Source organism: Chaetura pelagica, unplaced genomic scaffold (genome assembly GCF_000747805.2).
Source record: "Chaetura pelagica isolate M959 unplaced genomic scaffold, ChaPel_1.0 scaffold226, whole genome shotgun sequence".
Classification (NCBI taxonomy): Eukaryota; Metazoa; Chordata; class Aves; order Apodiformes; family Apodidae; genus Chaetura; species Chaetura pelagica.
The window spans coordinates 229861-255814 of NW_009953495.1; the positions used below are offsets into that span (position 1 = coordinate 229861).

Sequence of the window (25954 nt, forward strand, 5' to 3'; positions counted from 1 at the left end):
AAATTGGCATCAGGTTAAAAAAACCCACTCAGGTCAAGAAACCAATTCTTAGTAAAGTCTTTTAGATTGTTTTGTGAGCAAAAACATTTACTGGCCTCATACTGTCCATCACACCTGAGTGACTTCACTCCTCCATTCCCTGTTCTTCACGGGAACAAACACCTGACTGCCTCATTGTTCCCTGCTTATGGGAGTATGCTGCCACTGGTTTTAAAATGGGATAGGGAAAAAAACCACAAAATCATCATTTGAACACCTGTGTGTTCATTAGGCTTCCCCCTCACTAGGTGCACTTTAACACACACTTGAAGAAAATCTTACACTATATTTTAAGGATTGCTTAATTATGGCATATAATTTTACAAGACTAATTATTCTAATTGACTAAAAATCCTCTGTAGTTTAGTTTGCAGTGTGTTTCAACTATTCACCTCAAATGAAAATAAAAGCACCTGAGGTGCTAAAGCTCACCTGCAGACTAGGAACTCCAGGGTGCAGCTGCTACCAGTAGTTTTGCCTCAGTTGTATCCACCTCTTATTCACAATGCTCTGAACCCCAAGTCCCTGCTGACTGGGAGATGATATTTGTGAGGCATCATTATTGCTTGTCCAGATCTAATACCTTTCCCAGGCATCCTAATAGCTGAAAATTTTACCTGACCCATGCGGTCACAGTCCCTGTCATGTAGCAAGGCAGCAACTGGATTTCAGTGGATTTTATAGTTTATATTAGAAGTTTTGCAGCAAGCACACACCAAGGATGCCAATGTCTATACAGACTGGCTGGAACAGCAAGGCTTCAAATTAAATCTAGTAATGAACTCCTCTTTCTTCCTCAGGTGTTTGGAACTTCAACTGATTTCCAGGTAACTTGGTGAGAAGCACAGATCCTTGTCTCCTCCTTTCCCTTGGCCCCAGTCTGTGTTCACTAGGGAGGCTGAGCTGCACTTTTTTTCTTTTCCCTACCTCCTCTCACAAGATGAAAACCTTACAACAGATCTTTCACACAACACTGGCCAGTACAGTTTTCTTACACTGCAGCTTCCCCTGATTGGGATGTAGCAGATACTAGAGATACCACGTGTGGGGATAAGTCTCTGTCAGGATAAGAGGTTAGTCCAACAGACTGACATCATGTCTTTAGAAGGAAGCCTTGTTCCCTTGAGGCATGGGGTCCCCACTGCAAAACAGTGCCAATTCACCACCTTCTGCCTGCAGTCCCTGCACAGCAAAAAAGTGAGGTATTGCTTCATGCACACCCTCCATCAGCTTTCTCTTTGTTCTCTTTGTGTGTTTGGATTACAAAGCCATAAGCATTGCTGAAGTAACTGGGTTTAAGATAGTTGGTTTAACCATCTTCTGCCCTACAGATTGTTATCTTAGTATGAAGAGTGACTTGGTACATTCTGAACACTCTGGTCAGCAAATTGTATGCAGCCACCTTCTGATCCCACACCTATTCTTCATCCTTTGTTGAAGGAATACTATGGGTTTTAGAATTACCCTGAAGGCAAAACACTGCCTTCTGCCAAGTCTGTTACTTGTGAATATTACTGAGGATGTCAGTATTTTACACTCCTCTCAAAGATGGAAATTACTTTGCCTTGGCTCTCTCCCTCCTGCTCATCTACATTTAACCATTCAAACAGGGTGTGAAGAAATTCTGAGCTAAGAGAAGAATCTAGTTTTGCCTCCATTCTGGTCCAGTATTTATATTAAAAGTCCATTTTCATTTGTCATTTCTGGCAATACCAAGTCGCTTTTGTCTAATTGTTCCTCCCTTTGATTTAGAAAGAATTAGGCTGGTATGTTTAAAAAACAGTGACCCCCTTACAAATCTGGAACATTATCATTCTACAACAGATTTTTTAAGTAAAAATATAAGGATAGATGCAAACATGCATACTAGATATTAATCGTAACCTCTACATTATTCAATGCTTAACAAATCTATTTGAACTATTCTTAACAAATCTATTTGAACTAGTCTGCAAATCCATTCAAGGTCATTGAATAAATGCAATTCCAAGCATACCCACAAGCCTAATTTAGCACATGGGAGCCAGTAGTCAAAGATCAACTAGGATCAAAAATAATCCAGTTTAAACCAAAAGTGAGTTTAATTTCTGCAGATTTTCATCAGTATGCAAAAAAAAACTACTGAAATGCATGCTAGTTTAAAGTTTTTTCATTTATCACCCTACCTACCTCAAAATAATGTATAATTGACTGCAAGTTTCTCCACATTTTCATATAATCCTTTTAAGTCCTTAGTTTGGGATTATAGAATCATAGAACTATTCAGGTTGGAAAAGACCCTTGGGATCACCGAGTCCAACCATCATCCCTACTCTACAAAGTTCTCCCCTAAAACACGTCCACCAACACCACATCTAAATGACCCTTAAACACATCCAGGGATGGTGGCTCAACCACCTCACTGGGCAGCCTATTTCAGTGTCCAACCACTCTTTCTATGAAGACATTTTTCCTAATGTCCAGTCTAACCCTGCCCTGTTGCATCTTGAAGCCATTCCCTCTTGTTCTGCCGCTAATTACCTGTGGAAAGAGACCAGCACCAACCTCTCTACAGTGACCTTTCAGGTAGTTGTAGAGATTGATGAGGTCTACCCTCAGACTCCTCTTCCTCAAACTAAACATTCCCAGCTCCTTCAAGCGTTCTTCAGAAGACTGATTCTCTAGACCCTGCACCAGCTTCGTTGCCCTCCTCTGTACTCGCTCCAGCACTTCATTATCTCTCTTGAATTGAGGTGCCCAAAACTGGACACAATACTCCAGGAGTGGCCTCACCAGTGCTGAGGACAGAGGCACAATCACCTCTCTACTTCTGCTGGTCACACTATTTCTGATACAAGCCAGGATGCCATTGGCTTTCTTGGCCACCTGGGCACACTGCTGGCTCATATTCAGCCACTTGTCAGTTAGAAACCCCAGGGCCTTTTCTGCCAGACATTTTCCAGACACACTTCCCCAAGCCTGGAGCACTGCCTGCGGTTGTTGTGGCCCAAGTGCAGGACCCAGCACTTGGCCTTGTTGAAGCTCAGACCATTAACATTCGCCCAAAGATCTAATCTGTCCAAGTCTCTCTGTAGAGCCTCCCTGTCCTCATGCAGATCAACACTCCTGCTTAGCTTGGTGTCATCTGCAAAATTACTGATGATACACTCTATGTCCTTATCAAGATCATCAATAAAGATGTTAAACAGAAATGGTCCCAACCCGGAGCTGAGGAACACCACTTGTGACCGGTTGCCAGCTGGACTTGACTCCATTGACCACCAACCACTCTTTGGGCCCAACTGTTCAGCCAGTGCTTGATCCAACAGATCGCGTGCTCATCCAGGCCATGAGCAGTCAGGTTTTTAATGAGTTCTTATTATGTGATTTCCCATTTTGAAATCCCAGTGTAGACAAGTCTTTATTATTTCCTGATAAAAATATGCTGCCATTAGTCAAGCAAACAGCATTTAAAAAAAAAAAACAACAACAACTACAAAATATAAACAAAAAATGACTAGTAGTAATTTAACATAATTTGGAAACTAAGAGGTGGACTTGGATCGTCACAGAAGTTCCAGGTTCTATGTAATGCCAAAATCAACAGCATTGTGACAAAAATGAGTGGTTAATACCATACTTCTTCATAGAAAAACATTTCCCCAGAAAGCAACATTTTCCTGCCTATTTGTTTGTGCAGACATCAGTTATGGCCAATTTAGGAAGATGTTATATGCATGGTAACTGTCCAAGCTTTTCAACATAGTGCAAGTTCACATTTTGAATCACACAATGCAATTCAAGGAGGAAAAAAAATGAACATATATGCTATAATGAATTTACTCTTAAAAAGCTTCTGGCTTGCTATCTTAAATTAGAGTTTAATCCATGAGCATATTCAAGTTATCAAAATGATGGCATATAAAGAAAAAGTCAGTAGAAGTTTGGGAGACATTTATTAATGTACAACTTCATTAGTGACGTACAATAGACATTTTAATTCTCTATGCATTCTGTCTCCTTGAAGTCTGGTAAATGCCTGTTCATATATAAAACTACACTATGCTTTTATTTTTTTGCAAGAACTGGAAATAATGAAAATTTAAGTGCTACAGTATATTTTGTAGTGATTAAACACGGTTTCCAGAAGAGTTACCAGCCACTTCAGTGAAGTACTTCTGAAAATGTTTCCGATCAAGTTCAAATGCACCTGTTTATAAATAATGATTGGTTTATTCATGTCCATTATACTGCTAAGTAGAACTGTCTCCAATATAAAATACCGTTTTATTACTTTTCTCCACATGGACAACTAGATAATCTAGTCATATTTACTTTTAACCATGGCTAATACAAATTTACAAGTAAAGTAACTTCAGAGTTTTTTCAGAATAATTTTTTTTCAATCAGAAGCTTTACTTTGGACAACGCAGAAGAATATTGCAAGTGACATTCTGCAGCAGAAGCTGGAGGCTTGAGAACAACAACTAAAAAGGACTAAATATCAGCAATACACACTTTTACAAGAACTCTGACCATTCTGAATGTTAACATTAAAGACCAGGTACTTCAGTTTGTACGCCCGTCAAACAATCAAAACCTCCACACAAAAAAATAAATGAGTATTATCCAGCAGAACACAGTATTGTAGAGAACATGTTAGACACTTGCATGACATTTCTCAGATCAAATTGGCAACTGAAATTTAACATCCACCTGAGCTTGTTTTGCTAAGCTTACTATTTCAGAGAGTTTCACCACCTGTAAAAGAGAAAACAAAGAATTTCAAAACAACCCTAACTTGAGTGAGCTGGACAAATCTTTTTAAACACAGTAATGTCATCACCAAAATCTTAAGATAGTGGGGATTATTACGTAGTCCACTGCTTAATCACTTTTAAATGAAAGATCAGTCAAGTCTTTTAGAAAACACAGTTATACAATGTCTAGCTCTTGTTTACAACCAAATATCTCCATAAAATGTTACAACTCTTAAAATTCATGTGCCACCCTGTCTTCTTGGAAGGTGCTGGGGTACCCACTCACAACAGATTCTATACATCTAGAAGCTATTTTTCCTCTAAGTTTTTTGTCACAAACATTTCTTCACTGTTGCAACATGTTTGTAGTATGTTTTTCTTGCCTGCAGTACCTAACTTCAAAAGCACCTAAAATACCAGTTAGCCAGAATAATTTACAGACATATGCTGAATATTTAGGTAGAAGAAAATACTTTTAACATCACTGCTTCAACTGCTCTGCTTATTACTCTGCTCTATCCTCATCCATTTGTTTATCCCACTCATGGTACCATGGTACATCTTACCCTGTTTAAGAAACTACCTATGGCCATCATATAAAAACTATTATAACCCTCTCAAAAAGTGGTTCTATGGATAACTTAAGGTGACAAAACTAATTCTAACTCAATTTGCATGGTTAAATGATTCAGCTGAGAACTCCAGATTTAGTAGCAGCTTTAGGAGATGTATTATCTAGATGCAATATAGGTTAAAGATCCATATGTACTCCTAAGGAAGATTTCCACTGACCTAAACAAAGTTTAATCAGTCTAGCAAGACTTAATACTATTCCTTAAAACAGAGGGCTGTACTGTCAAGCTAAGCAAGGTCTTCCTCCAAGTAATCCACAGCTGCCTGTAGAGCTCCAACCCCAGGAAACAACACATACACACAACAAAAAAAATTACCCTATGGGGCAGCAGGGTGATCAACTATGTTTGGCTTTAATCATGCACACTGATAGACAGCAGTCTATCAAAGGAACTGTTACATCGCATTTTTTAGCTACCCTAATTCAAGTATTTTCCAATTAATAAAGCTAAGCTCCTACCCATTCCCCTACCAAGGAAAGTGACTGATCTGGTCATTTATCTGTTTTATTTTTTTTAAAAAAAACTATTTTTAACCTGCTTCAGGCCCTCGTAATAACTGGCACTGTGATTTATCCTAAGCTACCTTTAGCTGACTGAACTGAGTTCCAACTTTCTGCAACAGACACTATGTTCTGAAAAGAATAGAATCAAACACTATCTTACCATTTTTGCAGCTTCATCCAAGTCATCACACGCAAGGATTTTGAGGCCACTAGCTGTTATTAAAGCTTTGGCATCATCAACTCGTGTACCTTAAGAAAGGGATAAAATACCACTCTTACTGAACGAGAGACAACTACAACCAGAATATTCTCATTATTTTCTAGGAAGCTTGTTTAAAAAGTAAGTTAGTGAATAAATCTAGAAGACAAACACATAAGTAGTGATAAAAGCAGGAAATCTCTTTTTATTACCATGCCAATCCCCATCATCTAAATTCAAGGTTTGCCTTCTTTTTCCACAGTCTCCAGCTTACAGGCAACTTGCTAAGCAATATATAAGTTCAAGAACATGGACAGAAATATATTCCAACATGTAGAGAAATATATTTAACATGTACTGAAGTACACTCACCTTGCAACCGTACCACAATAGGTATCTTGAGGTCCAAATCCTTCACTGCCATAACGATGCCTTGTGCTATCACATCACATCGCATTATGCCACCAAAAATATTTACCAGAATAGCCAGTACCTACAGAATCAATTACAATGTTCACATTAAAAATGGCCAGAGGCACATTAGAGAAAAGCACCACTCAGAATTTCAGCCTAAAGAAAATTCCAGGAGTGTAATCAAGCACTTTGCGAAAGACTGAACACATTCCCATTCTAGAGAGCAACAGCAACAGAAGTACAGTTCTAGGAAGTTGTATACAGAACAGTTACTGCAGGAAGACCCTATTGCAAAAATGCCTGTCCCAGGAAACTTCCACATTGTCCTTCAGTCCAGCAGAAGTTGCAGGCAACAGCCATTTCTCTTACTCACAGTGTGTATTCTGTGTAGCTGCTTGAAAAGAAACACCTATCTTCTCTACAAATCCAAATCTGTACATTACTTCAGAATATTCCAGGCATGATTATCAGAGATCTGCTTGATTTTCTTCAAGCAGATAAAACACATGAAACTTAAGTAAAGTTATTTAATAACTTTATTTTTCAATTGTTTATCTTTCTATTTCTAGATAGACTACCTCCTGTAGTAGCACCTCCACATACTGAAGAAGCCATGCTGAAGAACAGAGAAAACTTACAAAACTCATACACAAGACATTGTTTATACAGTATATGTTTTTATAAAAAATGTTTTATTCAGGAGGACTAAGCCTGAGGCTAACGGGAAGTCTTGTCCCATGCAAGTAGTGGAAAGGAGGGTCAAAATGATTACAGTTAATGGTGAAAGATGAAATAAAATAGGACCAGAAATGGGTACACAGCCTTAGAGGATAAACTCAAAAAGACAAAAAATTAACATGTAACTGGTTAATAAACAATAGCTTAGTTCTCATTATCTTGCAATTAGACTAGGTCATCTGTGCAACACCATTCTTGCTTTTGCTACCTAAAGGGCAGAACCAACTTAGACTGTCACCCCACAGAGATGTTCTAAACAATCCCTGAACTGAACTCAGTGTCAGCCAGAGGTGCAGTCCATGAGCTGTATTGTTGTTCGACTTCCAGCACCAGGAATCTCAGTCACAGTCATTGTTTTTTGATAAAACAGTAAGCAGCTGAATGAAAGCAGAAAGGGAAAAATATATTAAGAAGTCTGTTCAGATACCCTCTTGTCCTTGCACAAGCAGAGACGTGGAATTACAAGAACTTGTTCCAAATAAACAACCTCCACATTCTTCCTTGTTTCTTCTCCTCTTCTATCTGTAATTTGCATGCTCTGTGCCTGTCCCCCTCACTTTTTCCTCAGTTTGTTGGAAGAATGTGAAGAAAAAACAAGTCTTACGAGGTACGACTGAAGGAACGGAGGTAGTTTAGATTGGAGAAAAGGAGGCTGAGAGGAGATCTCATCACTCTCTACAACTACCTGAAAGGACATTGTAGCCAGGTGGGGGTTGGTCTCTTCTGCCAAGTAACAAGTGATAGAACAAGAGGAAATGGCCTCAAGTTGTGCCAAGTGAGATTTAGCTTGCATACAAGGAAAAAATATTCACCAGAAGGGGTGTCACACACTGGAACAGGGGACTCAGGGAGGAATTTAAAAGATGTCCCGACATGGTGCTTAGGGACATGATTGGACTTGGCAGTGCTAGATTTATAGCTGACTCTGTGATCTTAAAGGTCCTTTCCAACGTAAATAATGCTGCAACACTCCCAAAGAGCATGTCAGACCCTGCATTCTTCAACAAAAATCCAATGGGGAAGAGTCTAAGTTTATCTGTAACATCACTCACACTTTGCTTATGGTCTTTTCCAAATATCAGCAAATGATGCATGAAATTAAAATGCAAAAGTAGTATGCCATTATTAAGTCCTGCAACTCACTCCCATTTTTTCAGTAACCTCTTTTTCACATTTTTCTTTCATTTTAGAAAGTCCTAAACTGCCCACAAGTTCCCACCGGGAACCTCTTTGTAGGCCATCAATTCAGTCCTCTCATCCTTCTGGGATGCTAAAGCTCTTCCTCTCGTTTCAATCAATTTATTATTTTAATAATAACTTCTGATAGGATAAAACATTCATGCCCTTCCAAGCACACTGCAAAGTTGTTTTATCTTACATTACATATAACTAGTAGCTTAGAAACTTGTCTGTGGACAGCACTGTTAACATTCATCTCTACAACTCTATGCCCAAAACAGACACAGCTGCAAATCAGGCCCCCCAAAGAAATGTGGAAATCAGTATCAATAGTGATTTCTGTTTAAACAGCAGCTGTGGAGTTTCTGACTCAAATATTTCCGAAAAGATTCAAATACAGCCATAACTTTAACTGGAAGACACAAAACTGGCTACTGAGTACACAAAAAACCTACTTTATAAAAGGGAAAAAAGCTCAACAGGTTTTCAGGCCTTCTTCACTTGCACCAAAGTTAAGCTAACATCTCCATTTTCTTCCCTTTTTAATTCTATGCTTATAAAAACATGCTTTTACATGCACTAAGCATTGTCTTTCAACTCATAGCCTGTGTTACCACTATGTAGGCCCTTGATATGCCAACTTTTCCCTCACCTTTTTATCAGAGGTAATAAGCTTAAAGGCTTCTGTCACTTGCTGCACTGTAGCACCACCACCAACATCAAGAAAGTTTGCTGGAGTTCCGCCGTGAAGTTTAATTATATCCATTGTGGCCATAGCTAAGCCAGCACCATTAACTATATGAGAATAAAGACAACATTTAGGAATTTGGTTTATAAATTCATTAGGTCATTCAAAATTCTTTGAATAGAACATACCCAAGCAGCCTATGCTTCCATCCAATCCTATATAGTTGAGATCTGCCTTTGCAGCATCCTTGTCTCTTTGATCCTCCTGCGTCCAGTCCTGCATATCAAAGATCTTCTTCTGCCTATAGGCTGAATTACTGTCAAAGTTTATCTTTGCATCCATACACATCACTGAAAGGGGAAAAAACCCAACAAAAACAAAAAACAAACATAATTTAACACTAGAATAATACTTCAACTGCTACGTAAGTATGTTAAATTCTGTTAAGTCAAACTTGGCAACTAGCTCCTGCAGTCCAAACTTAAAAGTTTTGCTGAAAATACACGCTTAGTACTGCCTCTCAATGCAAGATTCTCTCCGGTTCACCCGCACAATAAGTTAAGCCCCTTTAACTGCATAAAAAGCAAAGACAACTGTATTTCTTGAGACACTCTAAAAACCAAGAAGCTTACAACATCTGGGTAAATTATGCTTCAGTAATTGGCATAAAAGTAATACCTACAGGTCTCTGTTTTGGATTTTTTAAATCCCTTCTAGTTTTCTGCTTTTAGATTAAATATATAGTGTGTCTGCATGCATGAAAGCACACAAACACAATGAAATAACACTTGAGTTGGAAGAAAAGGTGTCAGAAGAATACACACAACAGTAAATTTCATGCAGGTATAGCAGGTTATGTAGAAAACCTAGAGTATTTTTTACATTAGAACTCAGTTTCTGTGTCTACTCGTCACTACAGAAAACATAAAAATGACAAGAGGAACATATGGGAGAGACTGCTCCATACTGTTCATTTAAGCAGTATTATTTTTAAAAAACAGTAACAGAAGAGTAAGCTTTGATGAAGGAGGTACATTTGTGCTTGAATTTTAAAACTGTCATACCTGAGTTCAAGTACAAATATGCTCCACAGATTTATTTTTTGGTGAGAGCAGAATGGGCTGTGATTGAATAATAACTATTCTGCAACTGGATATGCTAAAAACCTGACAAACATCAAGATATCACTTATACACCCACAGTCTTTTAATACATCAAACATCAAATTCCATCAGGCATTCTGATACCCGAGTAGTAAACTTCAGGGATTTTCGGAAGGTGCTACTATTCTGGTTACCTTTTCAGTACCACCTTTGAATACACGACATGGCTCGAGTTTCAATTCATCGTTTTTGAGAAGACCGTTCCCAGAAATGCCTTACACTGGGTAGCCAAAAACTCAAGAGTGGAAGATGTGTTCTTTTTAAATAAATACAAAATTGAAGCTATTTAAATTTAAGATCCTATGTAGCAATTAAGAGCAGGTATTTACTACACTTAGATTCTCAAATGTATATGCTTCATTACATTCATTTTTCAATATACCATGTTAATGCTAAGTCCCCTCGCTGTATCAAGCTGAACTTTTAGCAATGCAAAGCAATTAACTTTGATTTACAAAAATGTCAAGCTGTTACATGAAGAAAAAAACATTACCAACTCCTGATGCATCTTCCACCATAGGATTTATTTCTATCATGGTAGCATCATACTTCAGAAAGAGATTATATAATTTGATCATATTTTCAGCTGCTTCATCCACCAGATTCGAAGGAAATCCCATTTTTTGGGCAAGCTAGAAGTAAAAGATGGGTTATCAGTTAACTATATTCAAGGTTTGATTTAGTTACAAATTAGTAATGTTCCAGTATAGCCAATATTTCAATGTCAAATGAATGTCTAGATTTAGAACTTCTCCAGTTTTGGTGAAAAAAAACTGGTTTGGGTTTGAAAAAGATTGTTTTCAACACACAACATGGCACCTATCCTAAAAAAGAACTAGTATACAGTTATCATCTTATGCTTTTACAAAGCTATATAAAAGCTACATAAAGCATGGCCACGCAGAGTTGGATTGATTTGACAATCCCCTGAAAGTACTTAAATATCTAGTTAAAACCTGTTTCAAAATGTCAAAAGGGTGCAAGACAACTCAGCAGGTTGAATGCATGCACAGTTTATAAAATTCAGAAGCCACCCTCCCATCCTCACTAATGTGTACTTTTTCCACATTAGCAATTACCCTAACAGCTTGCTCCTTTTTTATGCCTTCAACTATATCAATGGGTTCCTTAATTATCGCATCCGGATTCTCTGCAGCAACATCTTCAATATTAACACCACCCTGAGAACTGCCTATCAGCACAGGACCCTAGAAAAAAGGGAAAAAACAAAGCATAAGTAATTTTATACCACACAATTGAAACTTAGTTCTTTTCATAAGATACCTCACAGCAATAAAACCTTGTTGTTAGTTGGAATATTCGGGGGGGGGGGGGCATTTTACTTGCATGCTCTTCCTGAGGAAAATGTTACTATCTATTAAAAAAATCTATATCAAAGCTTTTAACAATACTTTCCAAATGTTAAGGTGTATGTTGGGTTGAATTTCTTTTAGCAAGGAAAACTTTCCTTTTTATACATACAATGTATATATATATGCAAGAGAGCACTTAGGACGTACCAGCTCTAAATTTTGAAAGCTTCAATTAGGTAATCATATGCATTTTATGATCTACGTTGTCACCAGAAAAAGAACAGCCGTCTCACCTCCCTCTTCTCCAGTCACCCCTACACAAGCACATGTTGAATGCTAGCCATTTATTCACTCCACCAACTCCAAGGACCAATCTAGGTCTGCAGAGCTTAGTGACACATGACTGCGAACTATTCCTGTTGAGTAGAATCAGAAAGCTCAACAACTAGAGCCATCACTGAAAATAAGTCACAGAGTTCTGACAAAACAGCCCTCAGTTACTCAGTAATAAAAGAAATTAAGAAACCAGAATTTGTAACACTTGCAGCAGAGATTTTTTTTTAAATAAAAAAAGAGAACTAAACATCAACAAAAGCATCCAGGACTCACTACCACAGAAGCTAAAAATCTCTCCACATGGGAACAGTCTTCCAGTTTACAGTAAAGACATACTCACTTTTACAATCTCAACCTACCTTCCCTTATCACCACCCCTGCATGGATTCTGACAGCTGGTGTACTAAGGCAGGATTTTGTATCAGCACAGGTCTTAAAAAATTTAACAGTCTTCTAAGTGTTGACAATTAACTACAGAAAATGTGACACTGGTTCAGAGAACAATAACCACAGCACTCTCCTCCCATCACTATCCTTCTGAACAAAAATACAGATGGTGAATTATCCTACACCTAATAGCAAGGTTCAACACAATGAACATTTCTGGATATCTGTATCTTGAACAGAGTCAAGAAGTTACAAACGCATTATAAAAATAACTCATTGTTCCTTAGAATTGGCCAAAGTGAACAGTTTTGCTTAAAACATATGAAGTCCTGCCCCTGTTAGCAAATAACACCCAAGACATCAAGTTCCACTTTCAAATATTTTACAAACATTTTTCCCTCCCTAAAGGAAGAGGTTTGCAATAACATCAGAAATACACACTGAGAGCTATTCCACCTTCACACTTCCTTCTTTTGAAAGGCATTTCCTCATCATAAGGATCCTAGAAAAACTACAGCAATTACAATCACCTCTAAAAGCATGACTTACAAAGTCAGCAGTAAAAACAAAGCACATCCCCATGAAGACAATAATCCACACAGTTATGCTCAATATACACTAATAAGATTTATCTTTTTATACAAGAGAAAGAACAAGTTAGATAAATGTTTCCTTTTTTATCTAATTTCCTTAAATCAGTTACAGTACATTTTATTTCCATGAGGATGCTTGCTTGAATAGTACACAATTTTAAGACTATAAAATCCAGACATTTACAGTCTTTTCATGCCACCTTGTGGTAAATCTAGGGTGTGTACAGTAATATTTGGATCTTCACAGCTTTATTATAGAGTATAAAAGAATGTAGGTGCCTGAGTCACATAACTGTACTAAAAGCCAACAGAACTGATACTTTCCTATCAGAAAGAACACTACAGAGAAAGAGGAAGGAACACAAACAATATTTAACTCCTTGCTTTGCAGTAAAAAAAAAAAAAAAAACAACAAAAGAATAAGACTAGTTTCCTCATTTCTCCACAGAAAATTATTTCATACTCATGCCAAAGATACTCCTCGAATTACCAAGAGTAGTGCCTCTGCAAACTCTTAAGTATCCAGATAGACCAGCCTCAATTTTTATTGAGCTTCAGAAAATAAAGTTCCAAGATCTGCTTTACCATGGCTTTGCTGAAGTTATTTAGCAATTCATACTCGATGCTCCATAATGTCAGAAAATACATCAACACATTTCAAGAACTGGGTTTGAATTCTAGCCTAAAAAACTACAAATCCACTCATATAGAACACACAAGCAGGACAGACTACGGTTTTCATCTTCCTGAAAGCTCTGAAGACAGACCTGTAGGTCCAAATCTTCTTAGCAGCTCCTGAACAAGTATTAGCATAAGGAAGCTGCCAGTGCTCTTAACATTGAGGGACTCACCTATGCACCTCTAGGAACCTCCATAGATTGGGAAAAAGGATGTTTGATTAATCCAAAACCAAGGGCTCTTCCAAAACACTTCTACTTATCTTGTTCCTAACACTCTTTAATTGGTGTGTACCTGTACATACAGAGCTGTATTTTTAAACAAAACTCCAGTATGAATACCTGGTAGATAAAGCACAAACTAAAACCAAAATTAAAATAAGCCCCCCATTCTACCCATCTCCCCTTCAGCCATATGACTCTGAACTTCAGCTGGGCTACTGATATTAATTTCTTATTCCTTAAATTTAAATTGTAGCATTACATTTTTAAGACATTTAAACACTAAGGCAATCATATAGTCAGAGATACTGGGAAATAGATTTTAGCTTATATATATTCCTGACTTTCAAAACCAAGTGATTACCACAGTAAACAGTACTGAGGGTTTTTTTTTAATAATTCAGCTATAACAAGTTAATTAGTTTACTTTTTTTACTTATTATTTCTAATATTACTCACTTGAAACGACCTTTCCATTGTTATTGCAAAATAGTATTCTCTCCTGGGATATCTGCGCTCACAGATAAATACTTGATTGCATATCCTGCCCTTTTCTCCTGTCTGCTTGGTAAACAACTTCTTTCCAATCATTTTGGAGGAGATATCTTTTGCTTCTTCTGGACTAGAATAAAAGAAGCTCAGAATGTGACAAAGAAACTGCTGGAAAAACAGAAGTAGCATTAAAAAAAAAATTATCTATTTTTTGCTATTTTAAGGTTATAATTAAAATACTGATTTTAAACTGATCAACAGGTTTGATTCATAATGTGAAACTTTGTAGCTTTTCCACTTGGTCAGACAATTTAGAAAGAACTTACGAAAAAACTATTTTCACTCCTCCCTTGAGGCCACCTTCAAATGTTCCTTTTCCTCTACCACCAGCTAAAACCTGTGCTTTTACCACAAGGTCCTTTGAACCTAGAATGAAAGAAAACCCAAAATTTGTCATCTGTGACAACTAAAACAAATTGCCCCAAAGAAATTTATAAAGGCTGTTATTTATCCCCACTTCTTCACCACCCCCAACCCCTAGATTCAAAACACAAATATGTGAATCAAAAACTATATTGTAACTCACTGAGGTTATTCCAAAACACTCAAACCATCCACAAATTGCACCTCTAGGCTCTTCTGTGAATGAACCTTGGTGTGTTAGTATCCAGAAGTGTTGGTACATCTTTAGCAGGTGTTTGAATCACAAATTATGCTGAGGTTAGTATCTCACAGACTATTAACAACACGAAACAGAGTATCTGACACACCATAATCCAAGATTTTCCTCAGTCAAGTACAAACATCCTGTATCTGTAACCACTATCTTCTCAGCAATTATAAGTATCTACTGCACTTACCCAAGTCAATGTGCAGGTCCACTATGGCTTCCATTCAGCAGAGCACTGATGCACAAACTCAAGTGCTTTGCAGAAGCCAGAGGCCTGAGCAAATCCACCATTGATCCCAGAGTAGGCAGGGTAAGCCCTTTAGTTTCCTTTAACTGTTTTAAAATTTTTTTCCAAAATATTTTTCTGACTCAAATATTATGGATTTAAAATATTCACAGTATTATTTTATTATTTTGAGCTTTCTACAGAATCTTTATATCCAACGAAGATTCAGAATGGACATACTTAGCAATCAAGACTAAGAGCTTTAATCCACTACAAAGTTCAGAAGGGAAAGTCCTATTTCTCCACCATGTTTTTCATCTCCTACATTAAGTTCACAAGGTAAAAATTGCATCTACATAAAAGTGTTTAGGAAAGCTACTAAGTTCGCCCACAGACACCTTCTTTGTAGCAATTATTCCTCCTAGCAATAAAAAGCAGAGTTTGAACAAGTCAGAACCAGATGCCAACTAAACCTCTCAGCTAGAACATTAAGTTTACCTCTGGGCATAATTATAAGAGTAATTTTTAATGTGAAAGACTGGTTACTAGGATGGTTACTAAAATAAAGAGCTTCCCTTACATGAAGATGCTAAAAGAGGTTGGCACTTCTTTAAATCTATCAAAGGAAAACCAAGCAGGAAGATGATTATGGTCCTTAGCCATATCTGTTGAGGGACAGAGCAAGAGACAACTACAAACACATCATACTCTCTACACCAGTCAAAACCAAAAGCCACCAGCTAAAGGAAGTCAGTTTTAAAAAGGTGCCAGAAAAAAAAGACACTTCTTTACACTGAAGATGGTGAAGCCTGCCAGAAGACATGAAGGAAGAATAGGAGATCAAAAGAAACAGGGCAGAGATGTCCCCTCTGATATTTCTAAAACAACAATTATGAATGCTGGGGGGAAATGAGTGGTAGGGACTGCATAAAACAGCCAGGCTAACAATATCACTAAATAGCATGCTCTTTTGCCATCATGAGAGGCAGAGTATTGGGATAGACACACCACTGCGCTGATCCCACTGAATATTTCTTAAGAATTTAATGATTATTCATTACGACACTTTGGCAACATATAAAGACTAAGAAAAATAAGGTGTGCGAAACAACTTTAAACGTTTTGCAGTCAGTTTTGGCCATAACAAATTTGTCATTGGACTACCCTTTATACCACAATTGTGGCATTACTTAAGCATATTCATTATTTGTCATTTTTTCTCCTACAGCACTGCAAGTAAACCAGTTGCTTGACTGCATAAACACGTAACACTTCAATGATTATTTGACCAGCAATGTGTACAAGCAATTAAGGTGCAGAGACGTACCTGAAACAAAATTTAAGATAACATGACGCAAGAAAACTTTAACTTAAGCCATGCAGAAAGTTTATTGTTTGATAAACATCTTTTCCTATGGCTCCTATTTAAAGTGACCCTGAAACTAGAGGACAGAAATGTCTGCTCACACACCTCATCTGCAGTGCCACAGCTGCAGCACTCACACAATCTGACACAGCAAAGAACTGCTGATACACAGTAACCCAAGAAAAATTTGAAAACCAGCAGCTAACAGTTTTCTACTCTCTATCAACAGCTGTGCCCTTCTGGTTTGCTACAATGCTCTGAAAAACTGCTAGCAGTTTCTGCCTGGATCAGGTATCCACACAGAAAGTTAGGATAGTTTACATCACCAACACTACACCACAGCAGCAGTCCTACCCTGCCTCCTGTCCACAGCTATTCATTCATTTCCTTTCTTGTGCCAGCATAAGCATTTGTGTGATCATGCTTTGAAGCATATCAGAAAAGTAATTCCATTGAAGGCAAAAACTAATCCAGCTGGCAGCACTTTAGCAAGCCTGTCCACCATGTGACAAGGACATGCACAGGGACACTGAAGTGAACGGGACAGAAAGCAGGACATCCGATTTAGCAGCAGTAACAAGATCTAAGGCCTAAATGCTGGGCACTACAGACCTTTTAGTACAGCTAACGGCTCAGAGAAGCTAAATGCCAACGCAGAAAGCTGAGAACCATCACATTTTAAGAGCTGCAATTCCATATTAATGGCAGTTAGAATTAAAAGCACTGGTAAATAAAACACCCTGAGAAGAATCAGGAAATGTTTAGAAAATTAAGAGTAGAATGAGAATGGGTGCCTGAAATCAACAGAGCACTGCGTGAGTGTCTATCTGTTCAGAACAACAGAGCAGTAAAGTACTGACACTACAGGTTTCATCTTCGATAGGGTTTATTAACTAGACAATGAAAGAGTAATACAGCCAGATACAGTAAGACAGCAGTACTGATATTTATTTATTTCCAGCAGTACTGATATTTATTGACTGGAATTTCTGAATCCAGAACCTAAGCTTTCAAACTAAGAGAAGGGTCTCTTTTCCTTGCACACATCCATTGATCCATGTAAACTATCTTGTTGTTACAAGCTTATTAAGAGGTGAGAAGGCTTGTTGTTCCATTGTGCATTTGAAGTTTCTGAAGTGTTCTGTGCAAGTATAAAATCTAATCATTAGGATAATCAACCTTCAATAAAATGCTCTGCTTTACCAGTTTCCATTCTGACTTTTGCCTAATCATTTTAATTGCCACTTCTCTGCCCAATACTGACTGGAGCAGCTGCACTGCTCTCCTCTGATAAACACTTCCCTTATAACTATGCAAGCCTAATACACTCTGACAAAACAGACAAGAGTAAAAGGCAATGACAGGTTAATAACACAAGTGCCAATGAAATTCTCAACTACCATTCAACCGCAAACTTATCCGAGGAGAGAGACATAACCTTTGCCTCACTAACTCTACTTAGTAGTTCTACTAAGTATATATCTTAATTTATAATGCAAACCATTTTTTTTTCTTGTTGCAAACTCTAAGTTTAAACAACATTATTGTATTTACTGAAACTAGTGAGGGAAAAGATGGGCTTGTAACTAACAATGTATTATCAAAAGACATTTCAACACATAGATTATGCCAACTCTAGCACAGGCAGAGAATCTCTTCTGAGTATAATGCCTGTATTTTGTTAGTAAGTACGGTTATTTACAATTTAACTTCAAAATTACATTTTTTCAGCATTTGAAACTTTTGAGTGTTGCAAGAATCATTGCATGCAAATCAGAAGCATGACATCTTAAATAATTACATGCCAGGAATCTTCATACTTTCACTGATAGGCCCATACCAGTGAAGAGAACAAACAAGGCGTTTCATGCCTATTACAAAGTATTTTCTACACAAACACCTCCTGACATTAATCAACTGCATCAAGTTTTTCATCAACTCACTCAACAGGTTTGGTTTTGGCAATAGCTGAAGTTAAACAGTTGAAATACAGCCATCAAAATTTGAATCTGCTAGCTAGACAAGTTATTTGAACTTAGTGAATGAATTCACTTATAGTGAATTATTACCAACAGCAGGCTTTGCTATTAGGACTTTGAAGGTGTGAAGTGCTACAGACGAAAGCAAAAGCTGAAGCAAAATGTAAGCTCTGGGTGGCAAAAACGTAGTGTCTGCCAGAATTCAAGTAAATATTTGGTTTCCAGACTACTATTGCTGGTTATCTAGAGATTTTGCCCAGGTAAACCGGAACATAATTCAAAAAATCTATTTAGCACCAAACACTACAGTTTTTTTAACACATGAGGGTTTTCTGGACAAATTTGTCACCGTAGATCATCCCATGTCCTACTGCATTTGAATAAAAGCTCTGGAGCTTCTGATGTTACAGATAACATAGAAAGCATCAGCTAAAACAGTCAAGCACATAATTCACAAACAGGAAAAACTGACAAAGACAAAAAAAACCCTCAACGCCAAAAGTAAAAGGAACAAAAAACTAGATGTGAGCTTTCAGTGTGACACAGAACAAAGAAGAAAACTTAACCACAGACTACCAAGGAAGGTGTGCTATACACTGCAGAGAAACTCACCTCAGCTTTTGTGCCACTGTGCATTGAATAACTATTCTTTTGAAGAACTAATAAAGAAAAAGCTAGCACTTCACCTAAGAAAATTGCACATGCTGTACCAAGATTTGGTTTCTGACTAAATCAAGCCTGAGATCAACAAAACTATTTATAAATCTACCCAAGTTTACACATTACTATTTAAAAAAAAATATGCAGGTTGTATGTGTAAGCAGTAGGCAAAAACCAAAGCAAACAAACAACAAAAAACCCCAAAACAACACAACATTGAAAAGAACTTTAAAAGTCTGAAAAGAAACAACTATTAATCACAGACTGTCTGCAGGAATACAGCCAAGCCAATTACTTGAGTCATTCTGTAGAAAGCATACCAAAAAAGATCATTCCTGATAAGGTGGACTACATGTCTTAAATTACAAGGGCAAAAGTAGAAGCAGACTCTATTGCTTTTAGTCTCCTTCAAGAGAAGGTGAAATGTTATGTACTCAGTTTCTCAACACCTTCTATTCAGAGCAGCTCTCTATTTTACTAAAATCTGACAGTCTGCCATGAGCATAATGCAGTGGTATTCACTACCTTAGAATCCTACAGAAGTACCAGGAGACATTAATCACTGCAGAAGTCTATTTCTATTCCTGATGATTTGAGAGATAAGATGCTTTACCTAAAAGAAAAAAAGTTTTTTTCTATGGGCATTCAATATGCCACTTCCTTCCACACAATTGTTAATAGATGAAGGTGTCAAGAAGCATCAAAACTTCAGTTACAGCAGCACACACACTTTCACAGTTGCTGTTTTAACAAATAGCAATACTATACATTCCAAAGAATGTGTTCAGCTGAGCTATCTGCTATCACACTGATGAAACATCTGCTCTTCAAGAAAGATTCCTTGGGTTCATTAGTCATGTTCTTGATAACAAATGCTTATTAGCCTCTAAATCAGCACTGGTCACAATGCTAGCTGGAATGTACACACAGGCTGAGGGTAAATTATAAACTTAGAGGCAATTATTAAGATTGCAGCCTCTTTTCCACACAGGAACAAAATTCACTGAGATGTTTTTTTTTAAAATGTAAGCAAGTCACTCATGTAACATATGAAGAGGCTTTTGCAAAGCCCACAAAAAAACTTTTTTTTTCTCTTTTAAATCAATAAAGTCTTTAAAGATTGTATCAGATAAAGTCTGCTCATCTTTGAGTAGAATACATTATTTCAGTGGCACAGATAAGATCTGGAGGTCTTGAATGGAGACAGGGAACTACTGGAGGAACATTAAGTGAGCAGAGGTCCAAACCTACACCCAGGGACTGAATTTCTCAGTAGTATTATTTTGAAAGAAAAATAGTTTAATGGACCAATATGTGACAATTATTTACTTAAAATTAAATGGAAGGCTCTTTACAGGGAAAAGATGTTTGTGATAAGTAACATATTCAAATTACGACTCTCAACAGCCAGACAAATATGAAAACAAAAAGGTATATGCAAATTAATGTTGTAATAATTACAATGGCCAAGCTTCCCACGACACAACAGATTATTTGTTTTAAATAGAAGCAAAAAAATAATTATTTGCAGAATCCAGCTAAAACAGAAAACAGAGTTGACTCAAACCATAAGTGATTCGTCATCATTGCTCAAAAGCTGCTCACAGCATCTAATTGCACCCCAGTTTCCTTTAAAAATACTGGGGAAGTGTTATAGGGAAGAAAAAAAATGCAAGCTCAAACACTGTATTTTACTTCATATACATTTCAAAATCACTTCATGTATACGTAGAGCTACAAAGATGATTAAAGATGATTAAGATGATTAAGGGTGTGGAACATCTCCCTTATGAGGAAAGGCCGAGGGAGCTGGGTCTCTTGAGCTTGGAGAAAAGGAGACTGAGGGGTGACCTCATTAATGTTTACAAATATGTAAGGGGTGAGTGTCAGGAGGACAGAGCCAGGCTTTTTTCAGTGATGTCCAGTGATAGGACAAGGGGCAATGGGTGCAAACTGGAGCATAGGAGGTTCCATGTGAATACCAGAAAAAACTTCTTTACTGTGAGAGTGACAGAGCCCTGGAACAGGCTGCCCAGAGAGGTTGTGGAGTCTCCTTCTCTGAAGACATTCAAAACCCGCCTGGACATGTTCCTGTGCGATGTGCGCTGGGTGACCCTGCTCTGGCAGGGGGGGCTGGACTAGATGATCTTTCAAGGTCCCTTCCAACCCCTAGGATTCTGTGATTCTGTGATTCACTTCCTGTTCACTATTTTGATAGAGTTGTGAGGTAAAAAAGAAGCAGTGGATGGAGTTAGGCTTTTCTCAGTGATGACCAGTGATAGGACAAGGGGTAATGGGTGTAAATTGGAGCATAGGAGGTTCAAGGTGAATATCCAAAAAAATTTTTTTACTGTGAGAGTGACAGAGCACTGGAACAGGCTGCCTAGGGAGGTTGTAGAGTCTCCTTCACTGGAGACATTCAAAACCCACCTGGATGCGTTCCTGTGTGATGTACTCTAGGTGACCCTGCTCTGGCAGGGGGGTTGGACTAGATGATCTTTTGAGGTCCCTTCCAGCCCCTGGATTCTATGATACGTAAAAAGTTTGCTCTCTTTAGGATACTTAGTCTTTAGCAGAAAAAATATTAAGTACAAGAAAGATTGGGGGAGCAGAGAGAGAGCAACCTTTCCAGCTTCCAGGCTATTTAATCTAACTTCAGACCTCAGGATAAGCATAACTTAGAATTAAATTCTGGAAAATGTCATTATTTTTGTTATTTAAAGAATATTTAGTGCAATCTTCTAATTATGCTTTAAGATGAACTGCAACATTCACACCCCTCATCTTGATTCTACCATAAGCTAGATACCTTGCAGTGACAACAATCTTTGGTATGGTTAGGCTTTGGCTTCATAAAACAGGGTTACACTGATTTGCCTGAAGTCACAGCTACACTATGATCACCTCTGATAGTATTTGTTATACACTAGGATAAAGTTACCATTTTTCTAACTGGTGTTAGGTATCTGCAAAAGGAAACAAATCCAATGCCAAACTCCAGTTTACAGAGAGCAAGTTTCTGACTAAAGGTTATCAGGAGCAAGTGGATCAGCACTACGGAGGCAGAGCAAGCAGTGATATCAACTATCTTTGTAACAGTTTAGACAAACATTTGGAAAACCAGTTTAACACAAAAAAAGTGAAAGATCATCCCTTATCTACTGATAACAACTCTTACACAACAAAAAATAAATAATGAACAGGTGGAGAAAAAAGTGAGATATTTTTCTTTCTGCTAGAAATTCTGTTTGGGGTTGTCTGTGTTCTTTGGGGTTTTTTAAAGTAGATAGTAAATGACAACTAATGAGGAAATGGCTATAATAACAAAGAAATCCAAAACACTGGAGCAAAGTACTATCTGTCACCATTCAGAATGAGTTCTGGACACTGTTGGAGCAATGCCTCAAAAACTCAGGCTCCTTCAGTATGTTCTCCTTTTGGGAAGCCATCCTCATCTCAAGTACCAAAGAAAGCCACAGCATCAAATGCACACCAACTCGAAGTATATGGCTGACAACCAGAAGCCCTGAATTCTTTTATTCTAGCTTACTAAACAATGCTAAGTCATACAATTGATAACTTTATTCTTTTGACCTCCAAGAAATTGTACAGGGTCACAAACTCCAGCTGAAAGGCACACCTATGATGTCACATGGATGAGACAGAGCTACAAGTCAGCAGTGAGAGAGATACCTACTTTGCCAGAGGACTCTTCGCTGAAGAAGGAACAAAACAAAGGAAACCTGACCTACAAGTTTCCCTGCTGTCTATTAAGGAACCACAGGCAAAGGCTGTCTTATTTGCCACTAGCAGGAAGTTTGTGCAGACATTAATGTAAGCAAAGGAGTATGTCCCATTTGTGAAGTTTGGATCATACAAGCTCACCCTTAACAGAAGGTGACTGTCTGAATTTTAAGTCATTCTCAGAACAGAAATATTTTAACACCTCTTTCATTCTAATTAATTTCTTATTTTGTATAATTTACTCTCTAAGGAGAACAAGACAAAGGCAGCAGGCAGACAATACGTGAATTTCTGCGACATTAGAAAGAAAAGTAGCCTTTCAATTCCTTCCTACATTACAAAGCAGCATAACACTCTAGAATAAAATTATCTTCTTTTCCAGATCTCAGTTATTACATTAAGTCTACACTGGAAACTGAAACAAATTAACAAAACCTATAACCCCAGGAATGACTGCAAAGGTATCCATTTGGAGGTGAAGAGAGATTTAAGCATTTGCATACGAGAGCGGAATACAAGCAATGTCCTTCATCAAAGCTGTGAGACAAGGGTACTATTTTTCGGGGAGAGGGAAAGCTTTAAACTAAAAAAAAAAAATAAGTGTTAAAACCTCAAAGCAACAGAAGCTGACTTCCATATTATACCCACATTTTAAAAAATTTACTAAGACACACAGTAAAGTGGAAAATGAGTAGGCAGAGTCAAGTCCAAAATTAAAGCTCAACTTTTTAAATAAAGTATTGAAGCACAAGGCAAAGGAGACTGGACACCTTTTTGTTGACAAGCCAGAAATGTAGTATGTAACTACAATACACCATAACATAGCTTTATAAACAAGTCCCAATACACAACTGAGGGTGTCTTTAAAACTAGGTCACTTAACTGATTTCACTGTGTTCGTGCACTGAGCAACTTCAAGCACTAGTAAACATCAAATTAAGAAAATGGCAGCTCCAAGGCCGACTCAAATTTGCAAGAAAGTTGCTTCACAGAAAAGGCTCTCTTAAAGAGAAGGTACATTCAGAACTCCAAGAAATGTCTTACCAGGAAAGACAGAAAAAGTAGTTACACCTTGTATCAATCCCATGCCTATATTGTATATGTTCTCTTTAATATTATACCTATTTCTTTTGCTATTTTGTAAGCTTCGTCTGGTGTCCTGGCTACCAGTCCATGTGGAACAGAAATGCCAGCCTCCTTCAAGAGTCCCATGCTCAGGTATTCATGTAGTGACAGCTTCCTCTGTTGTTGTTGTTGCACCTGAAATCCATGATTAGTGAGTATTCCTGGACTTCCACCAAGTACCTGAAGGAAAAAAAAAAAAAAAAAAAAAAAAAAGGAAACAAAAAGAACCCTCTTTGTTTAGACTTTAAAACCATCTACATATTAAACAAGTACAGTTTAGTGCATCGAAGCAAACACCTGAACACTTCATCTTACACTTCTTTTATATTACCCTTCCACACTGGTCACTCATGTCAGGTCTGGCATTGGATTTGAGGGATTTTATCAGGGCATTGGAAAGGGCTGGGGAGATTGCTAGCAGCAACACGCATCAGAAGGGTTAAAATATCCTTGAGTTAACATTTACGTTTTTAAGGAAGTAGGGGAAAGAACCTTGAAGAATTTTGGAAGCATAGGAGAATGGAGAAAAGCAGGCAGAATAGGTTTGTTCAAATGTTCAGAAGATTGTCTCTGTTTGACAAACTAAGAACTAAGCCCTGGGGAGGAGGGGCAGCAGAAACTAATTTACAACACCTTAAGTGGTTTGAACCTAGTGAATTTAATTTGCTACAGAACAGACTACTCAGCCCTCATATGACTATGAGGTAAACCATAAAAATCTAGCTATGACCTATTTCAAATATCTACACCGAAGCAGAAGGTTGCCAAAGATGCAATATAATATTTCAAATGTTAAGTAAAATGTAACATGCCTAATATCCAATCCAGGAAGCTGCAGTGTGAAATGAGTTTTAATTTCATCTGCACCAAGAATTTTCAATAGATATTTTGTGTATAGTAATTCAGGGAGAAAGTGAATTTGATTATAAAACAGCAGAAGCAGTACTACATGAGCAATGCCTTTTGAAAAATAACAGCTAGCAATGACCTTTAAGATTACAGAGATTTCCAAAGGGTACCTTGTAAAGTAACTGCATTTTATAACAAGAAAATTATCAGCATTTTAAAAAAAATGTCTGCTGCATTTTTCGTATTTCACTATAGAGGAATAAAACCTTAATTTTATACACACACAAAACAGCAAACCTGCTGAATTCTGCGAATCCATGAAAAGAGAATAGCTCTGAAAGATTCAAAAGACTACAAAACCAGCTTAGATACAAGCAAAATTCTAGCATTTAATTTTACTTTTTAAGTATGCACGACTGGCACAAAAACCAATCTGCATTAATAAGTTTATAACAGACTGAGTTTTGCTTCATTTTAAATGAAAAACTCAAGAGCTTTACTATGACATTCACGTCAGCGAATCGTCGGGGCCTATTTAAGCTCCCAAGGATTCCTTCTGCAAAGGGGAGGCCCCTTCCTTGGCATGAAACCCAGGAGAGAGGTGCTGAGCGCTGTCGCTGCTGTTTCTGGCGCCCGGCAGGCCTGGGAGGCTGCGTGTAACAGGAGAGGGGAACACAACGCGACCTTCCTCCGTATGAGGAGGGAGAAGAAAGTGGCAGGGAGAGAGAGTTACGCGCTTCGGACGCCAGAGGTGGTTTGTTTGCGCTGCTTCCCGGGGGCTCTGCAGCCACAAACCACAAACAACCCCCGAAACCCATTCACAGGTAACAAGAACCAAGAGCAGGGAGCTGCGAGCTGGAAGAGGAGTCAAGTGGCACCGCCCGAGCCCCGCGTACGGGTGAGGGGACGGCGGAAGCGAGAACGCCGGGACTCCCAAGAAAGGTCTGGGAAGGAAGGGAAAGGGAACCACGCCAGGAAGAGCTGCTGCAAACAAGCACAGCGGCTGCGGGGCCCAGGG

At 38.0% G+C, this 25954-nt stretch overlaps 1 protein-coding gene across 1 annotated transcript; it reads right to left on the bottom strand.

The window, feature by feature from the left end:
- Positions 1–3961: 3961 nt before the first annotated feature.
- On the bottom strand, positions 3962–24261 carry SUCLA2 (succinate-CoA ligase, ADP-forming, beta subunit). Its single transcript, XM_009999064.1, has 10 exons — positions 24084–24261; positions 14644–14743; positions 14285–14447; positions 11377–11505; positions 10791–10929; positions 9323–9484; positions 9099–9241; positions 6488–6608; positions 6077–6165; positions 3962–4779 (listed from the first exon to the last, which is right to left on the bottom strand). Exons 1-10 carry the CDS (start codon positions 24172–24174, stop codon positions 4705–4707), a joined length of 1212 nt encoding a protein of 403 aa, XP_009997366.1. The 5' UTR covers positions 24175–24261; the 3' UTR covers positions 3962–4704.
- Between the last annotated feature and the right edge of the window lie 1693 nt (positions 24262–25954).

What these genes read in the sequence shown, in the direction of transcription:
- SUCLA2 (XM_009999064.1), bottom strand. Translation starts at nt 24,174, where the DNA reads ATGGGACTCTTGAAGGAGGCTGGCATTTCTGTTCCACATGGACTGGTA. An exon ending in CAATGGAAAGGTCGTTTCAA is followed by an intron (nt 11,506 to 14,284) that starts GTGAGTAATATT and finishes CCTTTTTTCTAG; the next exon opens with GGTCCTGTGCTGATAGGCAG. An exon ending in AAAAGGAGCAAGCTGTTAGG is followed by an intron (nt 10,930 to 11,376) that starts GTAATTGCTAAT and finishes TTTTACTTCTAG; the next exon opens with CTTGCCCAAAAAATGGGATT.